At 39.6% G+C, this 17979-nt stretch overlaps 1 protein-coding gene across 1 annotated transcript in view; it reads left to right on the top strand.

The window, feature by feature from the left end:
* Positions 1–14926, top strand: part of PCP4 (Purkinje cell protein 4) — a gene marked incomplete at both ends in the record, with an annotated part of 40793 nt that extends 25867 nt beyond the window's left edge. The window contains one exon of the mRNA XM_080354330.1: positions 14799–14926. Within this exon, the coding sequence (XP_080210456.1) occupies positions 14799–14926 (128 nt within the window). The remainder of the gene's footprint in view (positions 1–14798) is intronic.
* Positions 14927–17979: the final 3053 nt, after the last annotated feature.

Genomic DNA, 17979 nt, shown 5'->3' with positions numbered 1-17979 from the left:
TTTGAGAAAAAACTTCTTCTCAGTGAGGATGACAGAGCACTGGAACAGGCTGCCCAGGGAGGTTGTGGAGTCTCCTTCTCTGGAGACATTCCAAACCCACCTGGACATGTTCCTGTGCGACCTCACCTAGGTGTTCCTGCTCCAGCAGGGGGATTGGACTAGATGATCTTTTGAGGTCCCTTCCAATCCCAAACATACTGTGATACTGTGAACTATGGGGACATGAAGCCAGTCACAGACATACAGGGGAACATGCTGCATATGGATCATTGTTGTTTTCTCACTCCCCTATTCCTCCATCTGAAGGCCATGTACATTGTAATGGTGAATGGGGCTGCACTATGGGTACTTTAGTGAGGGTGGTTGTGCATGAACCCTGTTAGGTGGGATTGCCAAGTAAGAGGAGGTGCTTCTGGACCAGGATGGGTGTGAGAAAAGAAAGGACAGTCCCTTCTGGAGAAGGAGCAGGCAGGAAATTCTCCAGGTGACAAAAGTCATTTTTTACAGCTGTGAGGGCTGGAAGGGAGCTGGGGCAGTGGGCCAGTGTCTACTTCATAGTCACTACTTTCATTGGCAGCTCAGAAATGTGCTGCACTTCAAGCGTGTACAACCTTCCTTTGTGTCCTCAGTGTACTCTGTGGGTTTGTTAAGTGCACCATCTGTCAGGATAATGAAGACCATTTTCACTTCCCTGTTCCATAACCTCCTGATACAGATAAAGAGCTAGGAATATGGATCTACCTTCTCTTTTCACTAAGACTTTATTGGAAAGCCATGCTTGCTTTTACCAACATTAGGAAAAAAAAAAAAATGTGTGGCTAATCAATACATAGGCTATTCAAAGGTGCTACACACCTGAGAATAAGCCTACTACAACCCAGCCTTAATGATCTACATCTTAGATATTTGTCAGAACATATAACTGCATTCTTACGGGAGAAAAACCCCTCCACCTTTTATCTGAAATAGCATCAAGTTCAAGAGAGGATGTTGCCGAGTCAGTGCCTTGGACCTAGAAGGTCTGGAATTTTATTTTTATTATGAGATGAGGAGAAGTAAAAATTAAGTAAAGGTGGGATTTGAAGTACTGTTTAGTGCCTTTGGTGCCTGACCTTGCTTATTAATCTCTGCTACTTTGTAAAGGCATGGAAAATCACATTACCCTGTACTATTAGTCCTCATTCAATAAATACAGACACTGAAGTCAGGGATGAGAAATCACACAGAGCTTTGGTATTGACATGTTAGAATTCCAGGCTTGAGCCTCACAATACAGTAACCGTCTATAAGTAACGAACAAGCTGCTGAGAAGGACACCTTGCCCTTCTGGATTCATTCCCACTCTGGTAGAGACTCTATTCATTGTCATTTTTTACTCCCTTATGCCAAACAGTAAATTTTCCTATGTGCCAATAAAGTCTTTCCTATTACTTCGTGAGAGGAAATTTGTGGAAGTGCAGAGCCATGCTCACATTCTGTCTCAGAACCAATAATCATATTAACCTTAGTATCAGTTTCTACAGAAGGGGAGGGGACAGAAAAAAAGATTACAACAAGGATGTATGGGGGGCTTGTATTTCTTCCATTAAGGAATAATGAAGCAATAACTTGTGTGCTTTGGCATTTAAAGAACATATGCGTTTACTTGTCCTATAAAATCAGAATTCTCTATTGAGTGCTCACTGGCTAAGATTTCCATGCCAAAGCTTTGCCTCCTCCTTGCCAACAGGTGCTATGCAGGACCCAGGGAGGAATGAGAGGGAATTCATGTTGGGAAACTGCACCAGGAGGTGGTCACTATTGTTTTCTGTGCACTTCATGCAGGCAATAGTCTCATGTCAGTGCAGGCTTTCCTTCACTTGGAGCAGCAATGAGAAGCATGGCTAGCAATACCTTTTAAAAGGTACTTGTTAGCACACCCAATACATCTCACTCACCTATTTTATTTCTTCTCCATTATGTACGCTCAGTCCTGCAGTCAAGTAGTGTCTGCCTTTGACACACGCTAGGTGCAACAAGCTTCCTTTGAGCATCTCCACTCTTCATCAGAATGGCAGCAGCCGTCACCTGCCTCATTACTAGCTAAATAGCAGAGCAGAGCTTTAGTGTCTGCAGTAGCTTGCAAATTCAATTTACAGTTCTCACAGCAACTGTCATTTGCCTGCTTGTTCATATGAAGCATTTGATATTGCTTGTCGTAGTGTTAACTGTAATCCCTTATTAGGGAAATGTAAGAAGTCTTACTGATGTACACCTAAAAAAAAAAAAAATGGCTTTTGAGCATCAAATAGTCTCTCCATAGCATGAAGACATACATATATGCGCAAAAATTCACTATCCTTGAAATAAATAGAAAGGATAACAAGAGGTCCTAATACAGATTTTGTCTGTTCAGCTATATATATATAAAAAGAGAAATGCATGCAGACTGTTCAGTCAGCTCCTGAGGGAACAAGAGAGGATCCAGATCAGCTGCACAACTGGCAGCTTCACTGGCAATCTCAGCAGAGAGAACAAATGTTCATTTTGACCCTATGTTGAAGGCGAGCTGTTCTCTCTTTGCTAGCAATGGGATGGAAGCACACAGATGAAGTATTGTAAGAAGGTATGCCACCTCTCTTTCTTTTGTTTTCTTCCTTCTCAAAGCAAATAAGATTTCTCAGCTTCTACAGTTTCAGTGTAGTACCTTTCATAAGGGCTAAATAATTTATTTGATGAGAAAGAATTTCACATGAAATAGCAGATAAGTGTGTTCATATGAAATTCCACAATGTGTAGTTCAGGCACCACTCAGGCTCAAGGAGTGTTATTCATTTGATTAAGGATCAATATCTACATCAGAACTAGTCACCTTGAACTCCCTTTATAGCTAATAGAGAACTAGCCAATATAGGAAGGTGAGTCAAGGGTGAGATTCATGCTATCCAAAAACATCTGCCTAAAAGTAGGTCAGATGAATTGCACCCTTGCAGTTCCTATCTTTCTCCATTAGTTTCTTTCTAAAGTGAGCTGCTGATGAGGTCTGATGTAAACACCTGCAAGATTTTTTTAAATTTTTTTTTCCAGTTGGACTTGATGATTTTAAAGATCTTCTCTAGCTGAAATGATTCTATGATTCCGAGTTAGGTTAAGTGAATTTTTCTCAGGAATTGGACACAGCTTTTTAGCTAGAATCCGATTTGTAAATGTTTGGCCCAATGAGTTCTGTATAACATTTAACATGGCTTTCCAAATGGCTGTAGGGCAAGACAGCCCAGAATACACTGGCAACACCCTCCAGTGTATAATTCCTTCTCATCCTCTTTCAGAGCCATATTGCCACAGGATTTGTCTCTCCTTACTGCTGTTTCAGTGGTATCATGCATTCTCCTGAGGAGGCCCTCTCTTCATAAGAAAACCAGCCTGTGGGGGAAATAAACATAAAATGTGGATTTTTGTGTTCAATGGAGACACGGTAAATTCGAGTTAATGATTCTGTTTGGGTAACAGCTGAAGCAAAAGAAAATAGTGGAAATTTCCTAGACTCTTCTACAACAGAATTTCTTTGCTTTTTGCTGGAAAACTACAGCTGGGTAAGTGCTTTCAGGAGTCAGAGACACTAAAATTCTGTACTTTTTGTGACAGAACGTCGCTATACAGAACATTCATTAAGATTATGGACCAGGCTGTGTCAATCCAGCTCTATATCTGGTTGCACTTGTAGATGTTGCAGCAGAAGTTACAAAGCCAATTCATGCAGGAGCATGTAGGATCTACTTGCAGCTCAGGTGTCATGGTAAATAGATGTCTATCAGAATATGCTGGTCTTTCTTCAGACTGTGACTGAACTACCTTGGAGCTGCTCCAGAAGCTGAGGGTTTATATCCATTGCATCTCTGGGGATCTACTGGTGGGATGCATTTGATTTTATGGAGGAGTGACAAACTTTCTTTTGCCGAATACACAAATGCAACTACTTTTATGTTTACAGAGTACTAAAATTACATTTGGCCCTTTGAAGGCAAACATGAGGCTGATGTGGCTCCCGATGAAAATGAATTTGACACCCCTGTCCTAGACTGTTCAGCTCAATCTGTGGGCTGGATCAGGTACTCCATGACAATTTCGTTCTGTTTCTAAAGGACTCCAGTTGCTTCCCTGGGCATCTTTAACCTTACAGGTTCCTCTTCTATCTGCAAGACTTTGAGAACAGCCCAACTGCCTCCACAAGCACTCCAAGCTGGCATGTAGTGCAAGATGTTAAAAACCCATGACACATACCTGTATTAAAGCAATGGCTTTTTCGTGGTGGGATTGTGCCCAAGTAATTATCCGGTTACCCTCACCCAACAGTGCCCATGTTCATGCAAAAACAAGTTGCAGTTTTTGGACAAAATGTAAGTTGTTTGTTTTTTGCATTTAATTTATGCAGTAAAGTAAATGTTTCTTACAGATAATCTTCCTTACAAAGTGTTTTTTGACATTGTGTGATAAGGCATTGAAGATACTGAAATTACTCCTTTGCTTAAGAGTGTAATGTTGAATGGTAAAGCTCAGTTCCTATACCTGATACTGTCCACTGCTGAGTGTGTGGTTACATACTTTGTAATTAAAATCTAGTGATGGATTTTAGAAGAGGAGGATATCTTCTCACTGTGACTTTCCAAGCTCTCATATAACAGTTTTTATTAAAGTTACTGCGAAAACTTAAAATAGCGCTCTCATTAGTTGCTAACAGAAATCTGCTGGTATACAGTGATGTCTAGAAACTGCTCTTACTTTCCACTCTGAAGATGTGCAGGGCAAAAATCTTGCTCTTCATTTTCTTCATTTTGTGTGTGAAGAGAAACACCTTCTGACTCCATACTGCAGTTCTTTTGATTGACTCCTCTCCTTTTTCTGATTGACAGTTTTTCCTCTATAACCTATGCCATCTTCCCCAGCTCATCTCACTTTGGCAGTACATGAATTTGAACCTCTTTTTCTGCTACTTCTCTGTGGCATATTGTGATCGCTGCTATTTCTCTTAGCTTATTCCCTAGCTACCCTTATAAACTGTAAAGAAGGGTGTTGGGGCGGGGGTGGGGGGGAAGCAGGGAAGCATTCCTGGAAGATGAAGCCATTATGCAACACAAGGGAGGCAGGATCACATTGGAAGACAAGCATTCTTCTTTCGCATTTTCCTCGCAAGGGCTCTCACGTACTATTGGTCACCACATTATTAATGGCAAGTGCCAGCTCATTTTGATTCAGTTGCCTAGTGGTCTAGAGCTACAAAGTGTTTTGAAGTGCTGGAGGCTACATCTCTATTAGAAAATTGAGTTAAAGCCTTTTCTCTGACTTTGATGCAAAGTGGTGCAGCATGGCTTGCATCAATAAGGCAAAACTCTATTTCCCTCAAAACCCCAGGGTGCTCTTACCCACCCTGCCTGCAAAGTACGGTCCTGTCCATGCGGTGCGGCCACTGTAGCCAGGCAGGAACAGTCCCAGCCATGACACTGGCTGCGTGGAGTGTTATATGCTCTAGAGAAGCTGCGGATGATGCCTGAGCCACAGTGGTAGCGTGCTGGAGTAGCTGAGGAGACAGCCTTGAGGAAGTTCTCCTGTTGTTATTTTAAACTTTATTGCTGAATACACTTTTGTAGAGGTCATGGTACTGAGGGGTGGAGGACGGGTGGGAGAATTAATTGTTCTGCATTTGTAACCACATTAGGGTTCCTAGCTAGGACTCAGAGTGCTTGAATGCTACCATAATAGGAAAGTAACTGATCATATATTAATCAAGCAGTTGACTAGTGAGGCAAGAGGGCAGCTTGCTTCACGCACTACTAAAATGTATCTCTTTCCACAGTCGAACAGCAAAAGCTGTTTAAAGGCACAGTGTTTACTGAGGAAGTGGCAAGTGGAAATTGCACAGGAAATTAAGAATACGTCATAACGATTCTCATTTAAAACTTGGCTGGGATATTGAGAATCACATGCATGCAGTTGCAAAAAGAAACTCCCATAACTTTGGACTTAATTTTTGAGGAAGATCATGGCTCCCTCTCCTGGAGGAGAGGACTTAGGGTTAAGTGTATTATCCCTGCTGGTGGGGCATCCTTCTGCAGTGACAGAGTGACCTGACTGTGCCAGGACTTGATCCCCAGCACTACTTCATTTTAGTTCCTAGAGGCTTCTATTGCATTTACCAGTCAGCCTAGTGCTCCTCAGTTGCAGATGCAGCTTTATCTAGTAAGAGATGAGATTATCCAGCTAAAATGGCCATTTTAGTTTGCTATGTTCCTTGTTAAACTTCCACAATGTTTGGTCTTCACATGGGGTTGTTAATTATGGTTGCTAGTTTCATGCCAAGAATACCTTGTAGATCCCCATTAAGACTTACATACCTATCTGTGCATCAGTTATGCATTTGTAAGCCCTTTTAAAAGTCTGTAAGTGATACATTAATTATTTTGAAGATGAGGAATGATTGCTTGCATAATATTAGCATTTAAAGAAAAAATAAGATTTGTCTCTTTATTAATTGTTGAGCAAAATCAGTACATCTGCAGTGAAAAATTAGTTGAAAATACAATTCTTGTAAAGTGAATTTTATTACTATTCCTTTCTGTTTCATTATGTTACCCCAATATACATAATTCTGTGCTACTTTGTTTATCTTATGGTAGAAATAGTATTACTGCTCTCCAACATTATTACACTACAACTTGGAAATAAAAAAAAAAAAAAAAAAAGATTAATCAGACACTTCAAAAGCCTCATGCTGAAATAACATTTTTAAAATAATGAAAGAACGACCACTGTTTTCTACAGCAAAACTGATTTTTTGAATTCAAGATAACAACACTGTATTACAAAGTTAAAGGCCAATTTGAAGAAGAAAAGAATCTGGTTGCCTAATGATGTCATCTTCTTTATACCAAATTGTAATTTACAGTTGAATCGAAGGATGTTAATTCTTTTGTGGCTTACTTTGAGTGATGATAAGGGGCCAGTTGGTGTGGTTCAGATAAAAATAGCTGTTACATTTAATCTGCTCACTAATGCTAACCTTTATTTCCCTTCACACTGTGCTTTTGAAGTCACAGGAGACTACTGAGCTCCAGGGTTTTCTCTTCAGTTTCAGAGATGGTTGCTGTGCACACATCACACTTCTTCAGCACCTGCTACCTTCAAATAACTAGCCATGGAAAATGAACACCCTTGTGTAAATTCATAACGTCCCCATTATTGAGTGTCTACCTACTGACAGTCAAACAGAACTGGCAGCCTGTGACTTTGCAAGGTGGCCCTTGAATATCTGAGTACTTTATGGAGTGAAGAGACAAGAACAAATGTAGTGGTGCAGTCCTTGTCACAAGATGAGTATCTTACCCTGCAGCATTTTTAATGAGCAGGAAGAAAAATCATTGTGTTATTCCTAAGATAATGAGAGAAAATTTCTGTCCTTAAAAATGAAGTAGCTGAACATTTGAGTTGGATTACCTATATAACAGTTAGATAGTGATACCCAGTGGTGCAGGAATTGATAGGAAGGGGAAGAAAACAGAATTTCTGTCTTGCATAGTCCCATGGTTGCTGCTCAGAGGATTGAAGGGATTGTGCCTCTTGTGGCTGAGGAGATCATGGAGCCACAAGACTGTCACACTGAGGTAATTCCACAGAGGCCTGATACTGCATTAGCATTAGGCCAGCGTGTTAGTAATGCAAGTAATTAAAGTAATTGAAGGCTTCCAGAGATTTAGGTCTTTTGCAAATGACCACCAAACTGGAGATTAGCCAGTAATATCACAAGAACCAAAGGCTTTAAATTAGTGCATCAACCTGGGAAAGTCAGACTAAAATTTCATAGACCTTTTTCTTGTGACATCAGGAACATACATGTGAAAAAAGTAATCTCTGAGATTTTTGTGCCTAGACAGTAGCTCAGGAGGCAAACAGAGCTAACAGAAAGACAAATAATATCCTGATGCAGAAAGATCATTCTAGACAATGCGAATATTGCATCACGCCAGCAGTGCCATGGAATCTGTCCCTCAAAATGCATGCCTACTGTGCTAATGAGCTTTCATCAGCCCACTGTGCTATAACAAGCTCCTCATATAAATAATTCTCTTTGGATCACCCCATCACTGGAGAGGTGCTGAAGCAAAGTCCTCACAGCAGCCTGTCTTCCCAGACCACAGCTGCAAGCTGTGTACCGTAAGCTAGTGAGGTCACCAAACTGGTGCAATGCTCAAGGCTCTGGGAGATGTTTCTTCCTGACACCACAGAGCACAGCAAACTGCAGCTACTGAGCTGATGATCTGAGAGAGGTGTCTACTTAGCATTTCATTCAGCAAAAGAAAAAGCTAGGAAATAAATAAAAGGAAGCAAGGTCAGATTAAGGCTCTCTGCTGCATGCCAGTACTGGTTCCTTTCTTCTCTTGGGCTTGGGCAATGTCCACTCCCTCAACACTGCCATGTTTTTGGCTGCTTTGTGAAATGACACTCTCCTGGGGAGCAGCAGGGTGACCAAAACAAAAGCTCAGAGTGAGCCTGCTGGGTAATGTGGTTCTGGCAACTAACTGTAGAGTTTTTATTGTTGAGAAGTAGACTGTCTTCATTCTTCAGCCAGAAGGTCAGTTATAGTGTTATTTTTCCTCAGCTTGCACAGAAGGAAAAGGCTAGATTGAATCACCTAGAAGAAAATGAGATCCTGTCTTTCACTTCCTCACCACTCAAAAGAAGGGAAAGAATGGTCACATCAACTCTTGGCTTTCAAAACCTGTACTTGTAAGGAGTTAAATCTGGCCTCCATACACCTAAGCATTCATATGTTTTGTCTAGCTGGCTGGTTGCTTTGTGGAGCCTAGTCAGATAAAATGAGTCTTCCCATCAGAGAAAGATAATGTTCCATATGAACGTCAACATCTGTGAGATTCCTGCCCATTTTGGTCCTCGTTAATTAGGGACTGTTCTGCCTCATTGGACAGACTGGTGTAATAGCTTGAGATCAGAGTAGCATAAAGATTGTCACAGCATGAATGATCTTTTGAGCAGCGGGAGGTAATGATCCTGCCTGAGGCAAAATTCTGTTTCCGGCGTGTTATGGGGCACTGTGATTCTGTCCCACGCTTCATTTAGTCTTTTTCCAAATACTGCAGTTTAGCCCCTGAAAAATGCAGTATTTTTATGAGTATATTCCATCCTCAGTATAGTCCCATAATTCCTGCTGGATGTGGACCAGGTGAGCAGGGGCAGAAGATGGCACTTAAAACATGAAATGCCAGTTAGAAGCTCCGACCAATGCAATTTTCATTCTGAACGTTTTTCAAGAAGTTGACAAATAATTCATCCGGAGGATGAAGAAATTCTGAGAATAAAGATTGCGTCTTCTTTTCCCCCAAGTCCACCCCATCAGCTTTTGCACTTCCACAAACACTTTTAGAAAAGACTAGTCTGTTTAGCCTGTGCTCAAAGGTCACAAATGATTGCTTTTGGCTCATATGCAATAAGCAGTGTTTTCTTTTTCCAGTGTTGTCACAATTCATTTTACTTTATAGCCGAAAAGTAAATGAAAGAAATAGCTGAAGGCATATTTATGAATAATTACACTTACACTGCATTTCTTGAGATTTTGTGGGATAGATTCGTGTGTAAGATTTGATTGTTTTCCTTGTTACAGGCAGCTTCATTATCCATCCAGCTTTTGCAATGGATTGTAAGGCACTGTAGCACATTACGGAGACAGCATTATAATGTTTCATCTGGAAATGGAATAAATAGATCTATTTCAATTGCAAGGATATGAAATGAGCTTTCAGGATGTTAGATTTGAAAAACAGATAATTAGGTGGTGTTTCAGGCTTTCCTGCTGGGATGTCTATTGCATGTACCGAAGTAATATCTGCACCCTGCAAGTTGTCTCAGTCTTCAGTCCTGCAAAGTAGACTGTAGTGCCAGACTGGTGCTGAGACCACAGGGTGGCTCCTTATGATGGTGGGACTCATTGAGCAATTGATGTTGTGCCCCAAGGAGTTTGTTCCACTACAACTCAGATGTGCCTGAATTAACACATGGCCAGAGTCAGTCCACATTAAACACATGATTTTGAAAAACTCATCAGATACTGGACTTGTGTTATGTCCAACCATGGCTGTTGGTGTGGGATTGTTCTGTTCACTTGCCCTGTTTGTTGGTGGTCAGAATGCAGCAGGGACCATGTACTGTCTCCCTCAGGTTGTCATGGCACGTTCAGAAAAAGAGTGGGAATCACTGGAGAGGGAATTTGGACTAAGTGTGAAGAAATCTTTCAGGGAAAGCTTTGAAATAGCTGAGTGTAGAAGGAATGGTTAGGTTTATTGGCTTTTTGTTGTTGGTTTTTTTTTTTGATGCTAATGAAACCAAATTCCCTCAGAAAGCAGAAAGTGCAGGCTGGTGCTTATGAACCCTTTTTGATTTCTGAATCTCTCAAAATCACAAGTAGCTTGTGAACTGAAGTCTACTGACAACAGTCTTGCTCCTCCTAGTTTCCTCATGTGGGCCTGTGGTAGTCCAGGGATTCTTGGATATCCATATGGAAGAAATCTGTCTAGAAAATGTAGATATCAACAAAAGTGTGTGTGTGTCTGAGGATGAGGAGGGAATCCAGATCTACCTTTATTGCTACATAAAAGTAGCTTAGTAAAAGGTGGCTTGTTATCAGACAGTATGGTTTCTCCCACCGGTAGGAATGAAAAAAGCAAGTCCAAGAGTAAAGCTTATGCAAGTGCTTATCTCTGTGCTGCCCTGGCCTACTGAGAGTGAAAATTTCCTGGGTCTTCGAGTTGCTTCTGAGCTTGTGATCCCTTATGAAAGGAAATCTAGATATGGGAGACAATGAATGAAAGAGGAACATTTCTGTGGGCTTGCTTTCAGTTCTCTGCATGAGTTCCAATATTTGAGCATTCAAACTCAATAGCCTGCATATATAAGATACATGAACAACTACTGACAGGTAAAAGCCAGTGTGGCAAGGGTGCAAAAGGGTTTTCGGTCACTCATATTGATGCAGTGAGGTCAGCTCTAGCCTGTGAAGGTCCTGAGCACAGGCTGGGTTTTCACTGAAAATAAGTGGATCAATTCTTAATTCATAGAATGGTGTGGGTTGGAATGAGACTTAAAGACCACCTACATCCAGCCCCTCTACCGTGAGGATGTAGAACTCATGCAGTGAACTCTCGTTAACCACTAAAACAGCAACAGTATAGTTAGCAGGGTGGGATATATTTTAAATCATTAGGCTACTTTTAGTAAAGCAACTCAAGGTAAAAGCTAAAATCTTTTTCCCATACCATAGAAAAAGCCGAAGAAGGCACACCGCTTAATTTTCTCTCCAGATTGACAATCCATCTGTTAAAGTATCTGTGTTGTGACAGTCATCAACAGAAAATGTTTTGGGGAGAACTCCAAGAAAATCCACTCCCAAAATGCAGGAAATACCTCATCCAGCTCTTTTCAGTTTAACAAAGAACTTAAAACTCCTTAAGCAAATATGTCTGTTTGTTTCTATATATATTCATATATATTCTCTATATATTAAAATACAGACATACCATGCATGTATCTAGAAAGAGAAAGGGAAAGATGGGCATAGGGAGAAAGAAAACACAAGCCTGTCATATACATTATCTATAGATGATATACATTTTGTTATATAATGTACATTATATGTATATGTATAATAATTATACATATGTTTCTATAGCATCTGTAATCTATCAATGAATTTCTTCTTTAACTTTATAAATTTCTTGGTTCTTTTGAACACTTCTAATTTCTTAATCTACCAGTCTAAGTCATGGCTGAAAACTCTTCATCCTGCCATTTCTCCTTAGTGATGGGCAAAAGAGAAATACAGAAAGAGTTCATAAGGAATTTTGGTTTGGAATTCAACAAGAATGGGTCAAAAATTAAAAGGAAGTCAGACAGATCTTAAGATATTATTGTACATAAATCGTAGGTAAATTATTGTAGTTCTTCAGGTGTGGTAAATTATTGTAGCATAATTGATTTAAAGGCAGTGATGATGATTCACATCACACAAAGATTGATTAGCCTAGAAATTTCAGAGAAAAATTGTACTAAATGCTGTGTTTTCTTAAGTCTATAAAATCTTAATGTAAGATTGCTGAGTCACTACTGCAAGTTAACAAACTGCTAAGATTTGGCTGTGTAGGAAATGAGTTCTACAAGCCAAATTTCATCAAGAAGTATGAAACCAATTGTGTCTACCATTCCATCTGTCCATGTTTCCCTATTAATATTTCCAAGGGACAATAATTTATATACTGAAAATCTAAAAATTATGCATAAACTCCACTTTTGTTTTCTACAGTTAAGACTGATGCCTGCGTGTAGTGAATGGTTAGGGAGGATCCTAACTCTAAGAATGTTACAACAAAAATGAAAATCATTGAGCAAAAAAGAGAAGACATTAGTTCCATCAATTTCAAAGCTGATTCAATGTTTATTACATTATTGGTATAAACATCTTGATAAAATATTTCTCTATAAGAAATAAGAGTATTTCTCCGTAAGTGATACTCTTTAGAATAAGTTAAGAGGACCCTATTAGTAGAGGACACATTCTGGTATACAGATAAATAAAACAGTTTTCATTTTCTTATTAATGGTATCACAAAGCGGTTGCTGTTAGAGCTAGCTGATCACACTATTGATATTTTTCACTCAAAAATTTCAAATGAAAGGTCTATATTTACATGTTCTATCTGAAAATTTTTCATTTTTTTGCAGGATGTTTTGAAGCCCTTTTTTGGTTTGTTTCCATATAAAATGTGATTTCTTGTCTTACTTCCCTCTAACACAATAATACCAAATCAAAGCCAGCCCCCTAAAATACCAACAAAATGGTACTAAGTCATTGTGGAGATGATAAGTCCTCTTTAAATTTGAAAAATATCTCCATTTCTCTGTTGTGTACACAGCAATGTAGAGAAGATGGTATCTGGCAACAGGAAAATTTTCACAAAACGTTATTGTCTTATTAGTTTAGGAACTGGTACAACAATTTCTGTTTCTTGAACAAGCCACTCTAAGTTTCAGTAAGTTTCAGTTATGGCTTTAACGGAAGAGTTCAGTTTTCTCCTTGGCTGTGTCAACAACTTGTGAGCATAAGGTAATCACTTCTGACCCTCACTTCCCTTTCCCCATGAAATATAAGGCAATAATTGTACTTCTGTACTTAAGTGGTTATGTTACTGGAGCAGTTGCACAAACTGTGCTGGTTCTTGGATTTAATGGCTGTGGAAGTGTGATGGGATACTAGTATGACTTGTTTTTTTCCATAAAATCTTCATTTTGATAACCTAACTTTTCATTATACCATATAATCAAAGTTTCAGTAAGCTCTCAAGCTCTTCTTCTTCTCCAGACTTTCTCTTTCTTCTTACAGTTTCATCTCTCTTCTTAAAGGTTCTTCTAAGTAAAATAAAATATTAAGTGGACTTTTCCTTTATGTTAAAATATCTGCATTTATTCAGTTATTATGGTTAAAATCAGTGTGGAATATGTTTAGAGTGGATTCTGCTCATGGAAAATGGACACAAAAAATGAGTTTTGAATAAGAACAAAAAGTAAGGGCAAGAAATACTTCAAGACATGCTAAAATCATGAAATGCTATCCCAGTTTTCTAGTGGGAAGGAGAGATAGAGGACAGTATAAGTTTCTTTTCATTTTAATAATACATTGGAAGTGTTTTCCTTGATTTACATTAACAGTACTTGAGGATTAGCATCCAGGAGTTATTAATCTCAGTGATAAAAAGCAAAGGGATTCAAAATGGGTGAATTCCCACAACTGTTTTAAGTAAACTGTCTGCAGACTCCTGGCATGATGTTCACTGCAGGACTGGGTTACAAAACTTAAATAAGTGAGTTTAACAAACAAGTTTATAGAGAAGAGAAGCTCAATGATATGATGAGGGTAGTGGAGTGAATGTGCATTCTTGCATTGTTGGTCCAGGCAGATCAGGGTTATCTTCAAAGTGAGGGCAGGAGTTTTCCCAGAGCTGTACTTTTAACATGTAGGTGCATGAAGCAAAATTCAACAAAGTCAGTTGGATTGTGCACGTGGAAGCAAAATGCAGTAGAATGAAGAGCTGAGGACTGGGAATAAAGGAAGACAAAGAGCCAAGGATCAAGACTGAAAGGCAACAACAGAACCCAGAGAAAAGTGAGGGAAGCAGCACAGTGGCAGAGATTGAACATAAATGATTCAAAGGGGAAGAGCAGTAGGTGTTGAAAGGGATGAGACAGGAAACAAGTGAAAAGGATGAAAATTTACCTTGGTATAATCTCTTATGTAACGCAGAAGGTGTGATAGGCACAGGGTCTCAATCCCTACTGTAAAATATTGTTAAGGTACATTTGTTTTAGAGTAAACATGTGGATATAAGTAACTTCTACCTGCAGGGTGACAAAGGAGAGTCCCTCTGCCCCTCACCATTACTCCCTGCACAGGAGAGCACTTGCTCAGATGTCAAGGTGATGCTTGGTGACCGCCGAGCACCATTTGAATATCACTCCTCACTGCTAAGATACCAATGGGCTGTCACAGACTCTGTTACTGGGAGGGGTGGACAATTTGATCAGCTGTCTTTGCCAAAACTGGTCCCAGGTTTTTTCCTGAACATACTTCTGGTTTTTTTCTGAATATGCTTCCCATTGCAGCTGTGTCTCTGAAGGAGAGAGGGGCAGAGTTTTTCACCAGTGCTGTCCAGTGATTATCACTGCTTGAAAAACTGTTGATGTTTTGTTTTGTTTTCTTTGAGCAGATGGGCAGAAGAAGGTTCAAGAAGAATTTGACATAGACATGGATGCGCCAGAGACAGAGCGGGCGGCTGTGGCAATACAGTCCCAGTTCAGAAAATTCCAGAAGAAAAAAGCGGGGTCCCAGTCTTAGTAGCTACCTCACAGCTTAAAACATAGTAATCCCAAAATGATTTATCAAGAAAATCAGAAATAATACAAAGATGCATGTACAGAAAACATCAGTATTTAAAACCCCATTGGCAGATAACAAACCGTGAGCTTGTGTGTGACTTTGTCCCAGATGTTTCGCGCATGTTATCCTCTGTAACTCACCATTTTACTTGATGTTGTAATAAAAAGTTAGGGTGAAGTAATTAAAGTGTCTGCCTTCATCTGTCTTTTCATATTAGTCCGGCAACCACAGCGTTACAAATGAACCCAGCCCGGATGCCTGTTTTCATGTAAAGCTTGGAGACATAACAGCACCGTATGCTACAAGGGTTTTGTTGAGGGATGAGAGCACATGTCTCAGCCCTGCTTACCTCATTTGGAGAATTCCAGCTGCCAGCCAAATGTGACAATAAAATTACTTTCTCATAATGAGCTGGAAGTAAAAAGTTGCTGACAGAAGCTGGCATGAAGGGAAGAGGTATAGGAAGCAGTGAGCAGTTTATTTTTGTTTTGCAATTATGCCAATAAGGTGGTTTAAGTGGGAAAATTGTCCCCATTGTTCCTCTTTGCATGATAACGTTCAGAATTACCCAGCTTGGACTACACTGACTGCTATGGAAAAATAAAGAAAAAAGCAAACCAAAACACAATTCCAAACACCTCCTCCCCTTTTATTTTGGTGTGTGAAAACAGAAACTGACTCTCTAAACTCTCTTTTTGATGCAGCTTTTCAGTATCTACATAATCAGTAACCATTTCTATACCACCTCTCTTCATATTATTTTCAGTATTTGATGGGTAAATCGTAATAGACTCCCTGTCTCCATTTGCACTGCTCTGTTTTCAACTTTATATGAGCCCCTTACTTTACCACTGGATTAGTCCAGTTTTTGATTAACAAAAAGCAACCACAACAATGTCTGTTTTAAATTGGGAAGTATTTCTATTTTCTCCCTGTTGTAAAAGAGTAACAGACCAGTCTCAGGTTGGATCTAAGTAAGGATCTTGTCTGACTTTAGGCCCGATTGGGAATTGGCTGCTCATATTGTGTATATAGGAAGGTTTAGAAAAGGTTTAAACAAGTACTTTGTACTCAGAAAATAGTGCACTGTTTCTTTGCATTTAGGAATTTCACAAATAAACCCCAAATAACACTGCTGCTTTGCTGAAAGTGTGGTTTGTGGAGGTCCCAGATTCCCTACTTGTCTTTCACAGAGACTGCTCACCATAAAATAATCGCCTTAGCATAATAATTTAAAAATTGTAATGGGTTCGGATTGTGTTGGTGCCATTTTGTTTAGATGAACATATATCTGTAATAAAGGACTGCATTTGCATTCTGCATTATGTCATTTGAAATAGCATGAGCTCTGTAATGGCTGCTTAATTGAATAAAAACTATGGGTAAGCACTAGGCTTTTATATTTGTTCTGACGTTCCTTGGACTTAAATTTCCTACACAACAGGAATAATCATATGGTTGGGACACAGAGAAAGTGATTACATTATTGAAGCACAGCAACAAGGGCTGTGGGTAAATGAATTATGGGTCTTTCAGCAGCAAGGGTATTCTGTAATATGAAGTTCAGAGCGCATCTTACAAATACAGTCTTAATATACCATAAAACATAAGGAGGAAATAGTGAACTGGAATGAAATCTGGATTAATTGTGGCTGCCCATGTCAGACAATTTCCTTTTTATGAAAATGTGTTTGCATCACAAATTTGGTTCATGTTCCCAAGAGAAGAGAGTTTTCTTGCTTCTGAATCTTGCTTTTCATTGATCTTTTGTTCATATCTAAGGTGGCAGTTTTTAATTTCCTTTCTTACCACTAACTTGTACTTTTCAAAGACCTATCTGGATATTGCTGAGGTGAAGAAAGGAGTTTGATTTAACCAGGAACTTTATTAAGATGGACCAAAGAGAACACTCCAACATTCCAGATACTACGTAGGTCTTTTAACTTCTAGACACTCACTGAACTCGGTAGTTCACTGGCACTACCTAACTGGGAGAAACCAAGTCATGGAAAGCAAAATTTGAATGAGGACGATATCTGTACTGATAAACCAAAGGTTCACACAGGTGAAATAAAGGATTATTCAGAGCAGTAGATTTTGCAGGAAAAAGAGTTATCACTCCCAGCACATACACCCACACCTTCCCCAGATACTTCCATACTGCTTCTGCTCCAAATTACTGTCAGATTGTCCCAAAAGAGAATAACCTGCAGCTCAGTGATCGGAACAATTGTCTGAGCCTTATAAATCCTTTGTTCACATTGTTGCCTGGATTGTAAAATAACCTGTAGAAGTAAACAGCAAAGGAGACTACTAGAAGCAAAGAAACACTGTCAGAAAGCACAAGAATGCTCAAATGAGGAAAAGAGCATTCTATCAAGAACAAAATGCTATCAAGTTAAACACAGAAAGTTGAGCCAAAGCCAACCTGTGGCTTGCTGAAGGTAAATGAAACTTTTTTCAAACATTCCTCAGACCAGTAGCCTAGTGGAGGATCATGGGGATGTGGGGAATTAGAGGTCTTGCAGAAAGTTAAAATGAATCTTGCATTAAGGCTCAGAGCAGAGGCTCCCACAACAGGGATCTTTTTTAGAATACATCAGCCTAAGGAGTTAATCCACAGACTGAAGGGCCAGTAGAAGAGAGTTTGGAATAACCTGGAAAAATTAGTAATAACACATTGCCAGGAATGGATGAGATTCAACCACATCTTGCAGAGGGGCTCAGATACACAGCAGTTGCTTTGTTCAACCCATTGCTCATGCTGGCCTCAATTCCAGGGGAACAGGCAGTAGTAAATTCATAACAGATTTTAGAAAGGGCTCTAGGAGGGTTCAGAGATTTACAAAGACTGTCTCCATTAGGTAGCTTGAGAGAAACTATGATATGACATAATACAACTTTGATAGGACTCTTGTGCGTGCCTCTTAGAGATCTTAAACCATCTGGGAGCAAATAGTCAGGTCCTCTTGCAGAAAAGCAACTGGTTAAGGGACTGGAGCTGTAAAGGT

The sequence above is a fragment of the Nesoenas mayeri genome (genome assembly GCF_963082525.1).
Source record: "Nesoenas mayeri genome assembly, chromosome: 1".
Taxonomy (NCBI): Eukaryota; Metazoa; Chordata; class Aves; order Columbiformes; family Columbidae; genus Nesoenas; species Nesoenas mayeri.
The sequence above is the reverse complement of the archived record's forward strand: the minus strand, read 5'-3'. Positions and strand labels throughout refer to the sequence as shown.